The sequence below is a fragment of the Gekko japonicus genome, unplaced genomic scaffold, assembly GCF_001447785.1.
Source record: "Gekko japonicus isolate JY-2015 unplaced genomic scaffold, Gekko_japonicus_V1.1 scaffold45, whole genome shotgun sequence".
In the NCBI taxonomy this organism is placed as follows: domain Eukaryota; kingdom Metazoa; phylum Chordata; class Lepidosauria; order Squamata; family Gekkonidae; genus Gekko; species Gekko japonicus.
Window position 1 is genome coordinate 1,239,935 of NW_015177011.1, and position 6,000 is coordinate 1,245,934.

The 6,000-nt window shown below is 42.4% G+C and overlaps 1 protein-coding gene across 1 annotated transcript in view; it reads left to right on the forward strand.

Moving 5' to 3' along the window:
• INTS7 (integrator complex subunit 7) overlaps positions 1-4,099 on the forward strand; it is a 76,568-nt gene extending 72,469 nt beyond the window's left edge. The window contains exons 19-20 of the mRNA XM_015427622.1: positions 1,253-1,438; positions 3,009-4,099. Of these exons, the coding sequence (XP_015283108.1) occupies positions 1,253-1,438; positions 3,009-3,314 (492 nt within the window). The 3' untranslated portion in view covers positions 3,315-4,099. The remainder of the gene's footprint in view (positions 1-1,252; positions 1,439-3,008) is intronic.
• Positions 4,100-6,000: the final 1,901 nt, after the last annotated feature.

Below are 6,000 nucleotides of genomic sequence, written 5' to 3' on the forward strand. Positions count from 1 at the left end.
CAGTTTCTGTCAGAGCTCTCTCAGCTCCATGTACCCCACAGGGCGTCTGTTGTGGGGAGGGGAAGGGAAAGGAGTTTGTAAGCCGCTCTGAGACTCTGAGTGAAGGGCGGGGTATAAATCCAATCTCTTCTTCTTCTTCTCTTCTCCCCCCCCCCCCCCCCAATTTTACAGCGGGGAAACCCACATTCTGTGAATCCAGTAATTAGAGTATACTTACAGTGTATGATAATACTTGCAAGGGGGATGCACAAAATCTACACAACTCAAAGTGCATGAGGGTCAGCATACATTTGGCAGAACCAATTGGTAAACTTTGTCTGCATTGTACCACTTTAGGCTGTGTACATGGGCACGCATGCATGGGTTGAATGTTCTGTCATCTGAAAAACATCTGTATTTACAATATCAGTATGTCATGAGAAACACTACTCTGAACTCTTCGCTCTAACATGCTCATTTTGTATGTGCAGAAAGTTTTTTACATTGAGAACTGTTCAGCATGTGTGCACATCCCCCTCCCCCACCCCATCTGCACACTGTGGCTCAGAGGTTTACTCCATAGTGGCTTTTGCTTCTTCCCTTGTGCTTTAGGCAAGAGTTGCCTGGTAGTTCAGTTCTCTTTCCCCCCCAAAAAAAGAAACTCAAAAGCCTGCAGGTTTTCTACATTTTAGCACAGCATTAGCAATAGCTGTTAGTGAACATTTTAGAGTTAGTGGACATGAGTTTGTGACATTTTAGGTAGGGCAGGATGAAGACGTCCCTGCTGGATTGGTGATATAACATGGTCTCTTGGAAAAGTGAGACTTTTGAGCTTACAGAAAGCATTGGCGGGGGAACCAGTTTATTCCCAAGGAGCCCTACCCTTCTAAGCCTCACTGGTTTTAGGGGACCAAGAAGGATATAATGCTGTTTCAGAATTCTGTTTAGGACTGTACTACTTGTTATCTCAGCCTTTGCCTTGTAATGTGGTTCTGGGATTTAAAAAAATAAAAAAAACAGTCTAGTTTCTTTTAAAACTTTAAATAGTGTGATCCAAAACTATTTGTGAAGTGTTAAAAATACAAAGAAGTGTCAAAAGTGAAAATAATTATTTCCTTCTGTAGGTTATAATGTATATTGATTATGCAATTAAAAACTTTGTTTATGCTGCTACCTTTTGGGAGGAGAGGTTGTTTTAAATTTCTTTGGAGGAGGGAAGTTGTCTCCTGTTCCTTTTGAACAAATGCAGTATAAATTCATTTGTCTGTTTCAGCTTGCCCTGTCACCATCGCCACGTAACCCTGCAGAGCCCATCGTAGTTCAGAATAACCAGCAACTGGCTTTAAAGGTCGAGGGAGTAGTCCAGCATGGCTCCAAACCAGGCCTTTTCCGCAAGATTCAGTCCATCTGTCTAAATGTATCTTCAGTACTACAGAGCAAATCTGGACAGGAGTACAAGGTATGGAAAGTGTAAAGCCATAAGTTCAGGGTGGACAAAAGGAAATACTTTACACAGTGGGTGATTAAAATGTAGAATTCATTGCCAGAGGGATGTAGTGATGGCCACAGACATAGACAGCTTTAAAAGAGGATTAGACAGATTCATGGAGGAAAGGACTATCAGTGGCCCTGGTGATTAAAGGGGAACCTCCACATTCAGAGGCAGTCAGTTTCTGAATCCCAGTGAATCCCAGTGCCAGGAGGCAACATCAGGAGAAAGCCTCAGCCTCTATGCCTTGTTGGGCCTCCAGAGGAACTGGTTAACTACTGTGTGAGACAAGATGGACCACTGGTCTGATCCAACAGGGCTGTTCTGGTGTTCTTGCCTACAGTTGTCTTGCCTGAAACCCATGAAGAATTTATGGGCTTTGTTTTCCCTTCTGAATTAACAAAAATTCTGTCATTTCAGCAGTCTGTTTTAAGCCTGCACAAACTGCTTTGTTTCTGTGGAAAATGAGCCACTAGCAATGCAAGAGGGAGCCTCCGCTGTGAATAAGGTGGTCTCTCTCCTTCTCCTTGAACACTGGCAACCTAGTCTTCTGGACACATTTCTGAGAGGTGGATTAGACCTGATGCAAGTCTCAATGCTATAACTTTGCTAAATTCCCCACCCTGTGCATGTCACTCAGTTATATCACAACAAACAAACAACAAACACAACGTTTATTGGCATATAAAATCAATAAGATAAAACTTCGTCAAGGTAAAATTACATCTGTGAGTCTTAAAACACCAATATTAGGAATAGTTCCTTGCTACCAAAATCTTGGACAAAAAATCAGCAGTCTGTACAGTAACTTCTGGTGACTTATCAGCTAAAAGAAACCTTATTGCACTATCAGAATTGGCCCTAGGCAGTAAAGGCTTAATCAGAAGTAGTCGGAGATGTGAGTAAAGGGGGCAGCATAGCAGAATATGATCTAAAGTATCAGATTCTCTGAGTGGACAATTGCAAATCCTGTCACATTTTGGGATGCCTCTATATCTACCTGAGACCCAAGATGAGGGGAAAACATTAAATCTGGCTAGCATAAAGGCTCTGCGTTGCAGCGGGCTCAGTTATATCTGCACTTCAGAAGCAAAAGACAGCTGGGAATAGATAATCCTTTTATTCATTTGCTGTCTTGGTGATAGCACTTGAAATACCCTGCCAAGAACATACATCTGTTTGGCAGTAGGAAACCAATCTGTTCAAGTGAAAGAACGCTGATGACTTGACATGGCCAATCAACTCCGAAAGGTTCCTAAGCCCTGGGCTTCTGATATGGACAGCTAAGCTTTGTACAATCATTTAGGAAAGAGGCGTGAACAACTTTTTATGTTTTGCGTAGATGTGCTAGATGCAATTAAAGGACAAATTGGCTAATTTCCCCCTCCTCTTCAAGGTCAGAGGTTGCTTCCAGGAATGGAAGGAAGATTGAATTTCACCCATAATTCTGTTTACAGAGCAAAATGGAAAACATCTGAACATTTCCTCTGAGAGGCAGCATAAATTGGCATTCCAACTTTTCTTGTTCTTTCTTTCTCAGATACCCGTGGACAGCGTGACAAATGAGATGGAGCAGATGGTTGAGCCTCACAACGATTACTTCAGCACACATTTCCTCTTGAACTTTGCTGTTGTGGGCACCCACAGCATCACCGTCGAGTCTTCTGTCAGAGACCTCAATGGCATCATATGGAAGACCGGGCCCAAAACCACTTTGTTTGTCAAGTCTCTTGAAGATCCCTATTCCCAGCAAATTCGGCTGCAGCAGCAGCAAGGACAGCAGCCGCCGCCGCAGCAACCTCAACAGCCACAGCCACAGCAACGGACTGCGTATTCACGGTTTTAGCCCTCGGTGCTCTTGACCCTCAGGGGCCTGAGCTAGGCATTCCTTGGGTGCTGCCAGTTCCCACCTCTGTCCTTAGAATTTGCCACCGTTGTCTCTTTCAGGGTCACCACAGCAGATTTTGCCCACCTTTATTGGCCGCATTCACACGTGTAAAACACAGCATGCTTATGCCCCTGAAAGCAGCAGTTTCGGTGGGGTGGGGGATAAAGGTGAACACAGTCATAAGCTGTGCTTGTTTCAGCTTCCTTGGTTAGATTCATGTGAGCCTTGTTGCATAAAAGGGAGGTGGGTGTGAAGAGAATTGAATCCATGCTGTGACAGCTTTCTGATGGATTTATGGCACACCAGCTCATGTCACTACCATTTGCCCCAGGTTAAATGCAGTCTGGCCACCCAGTGAAGCCATTAGCGTGAGTTCAGCCCTTTCTGTATTACCCAGTAATGCATTACCTTACCCCAAAGAAGGATCGTGTGAACTGGCTCATTGTGAAGGCCTGTTGACACTGTGAATAAAAGAAGCCTAAAATTACCTCTTTTACCCCCAGCTTGAACATCAGCAGCAACAGCCTCCCTTTGGAAAGGCAGTGAGTGAGCAAGTCTATAACAATGGTATGTGCTGCAGACCAAATTGCTCTTCTAGTTGACAGTTCCTGAGGAGAGCAAATTCCAGTGCTGCACTTGTGCTTTTCAAACCAATTGGGATGTGTGTGTGTGTGTCTGTGTGTGTGTGTAAAATAGTTCATTCTCAGCCAAGGTATTGTACAATGCATTTACAAATGTAAAAAGGTGGCAGAAATGTTTAGAAATCCTAATTAGATTGATTGTAAGTAGTTATTTTGATCTTTACCAGAATAGAAAATGATTAGGGTATAATTCCCATTATGAAGGGGCATTCTTTCTGCTTCTGGATCCCAGGGCTTTGCTCTTTTGTTACTTCTGTACATATAACAATGCTGAAGGGATGCCAGCTGAGAAACTGAAGAGTACCTTGCTTAAGAGGAAAAGACATTTTAGTTGTAGGGAGTATTTTCCTCCCCAAAAGAGCAGAAATTAATAATTGCCTATGGGAGGGAAGATGTGGACACACGCTGGAAGCTCTCCAGTGGCCAGGGAATATTTGTTGAGAAGATTTCATGTTTTAAGAAGTAGCAATTTACGCTAAATAAGGCTATAACAAAAGCAGATGTACTCAGTGCATTTGTACAGAGAATGATTTTACCCTCTTTTTTACTCTCTTTTTTATGTGAAAAGTAGATTACTGGAAGGAGAGTGCATATATAGTGCCTGAATCCAGTCATTTCAGGGTTTAGATTGTTTAGATTTGAGTAAGATCCACTACCAAAATCTTTCAAGAGTCTTGAAAAGAAGGAACTTACCCCATTTGCATTTGTCACATGATCTCTAACTAAAAAAATACCCTGTTTATTTATTCCCATTAAAGTCAATGATTCTGAGTTGTTTCAGTGGGCATATACTTTAGGTAGTTGGTGAATTGTGATAGAGTGGAAGAAACTGTGTTTTATTTTGACACAGTTTTCAGTGTGTCAGTGACTGCAGTTTTTAGATGCCAGTAGCCTGCTTTAGTGTTAAGGTAAAGCCATACAATTGTGGTATTTTCATTGAAATATTTTTTTGGTATCCTAATGGATTGGTTCAGAGGGCAGTTGCAACAGCCTTTTCTAACAGGATTTGGACTTTTTATATATTGGAAAAACTACTTGGGTGCCTTTTATTTGTGATTCACACAGCCTTACCTGTTATGTGCTGAATAGTCTAATAAAGATTGTGTGTCTAATTTTTGTGCTTCTAATTGGCAAAACTGGGAATATTAGAGTTGAGAAATGGAACCTAATTTTTCCCTTGGCCCAATTTGTTTGTTAGAGAGTTCATGCATTTTGGTAAGTTTGGCATAGTGGGAAGAATGTTAGACTAGGTGACTGGGTCCAAATCCCCACTTAGCTCTCAGGCTCACTGGGTAACTTCAGGTCTTTCACTCAGGGGTGGGCTGTAGCTCAGTGGAAGAGCCTCTGCTTTGCTTTTAGAAGGTCCCAGGTTCAATCCCTGGCATCTCCAACTAAAAGGATCAGATAGGAGGGGATGTGAAGGACCTCTGCCTGAGATCCTGGAGAACCCTCCCAGTCTGAGTAGACAATACTGACCTCTGGATAAGGCAGCTTCATGTGTATTCACTGTCTCTCAGCTTAACCTACTTTTCAGGATTGTTGTAAGCATAAAATGGGGGAGGGGTAAGCCATGTATGCCACTTTCAGCTTTGTGGGGGAATAGTGGGATAAACAAAAATCGATGATGATCTCTCGAGGTGAAACTTTTAACAGATAGCGTCTCAGACAGTTTCAACGCAGGTGAAACTTTGTTTTGCACAAGAAGAACACACACACAACATCTAGTAGTCATACAATTCAGAAAGAGATGCATGTCTTGGTGACTGCTGAAAGCAGAAGATGTGACAATACAAACGGAAAAATTAAAAACTGGTAACATTTGATATTGAAAATGAAGCTGGATGCATACAGCTGGATGCAAGGATAGTACACCAAGGAGAGTTGCCTTCACTGAGGGAAAGAGGATGCAGTGTGCAAGCCTTTGATTTTAGTTCATCATGCTGCTTACATGGTTCTCATGGTACAGTATCATGCCAATTGCTTCATCTAATGCATCAGAAATT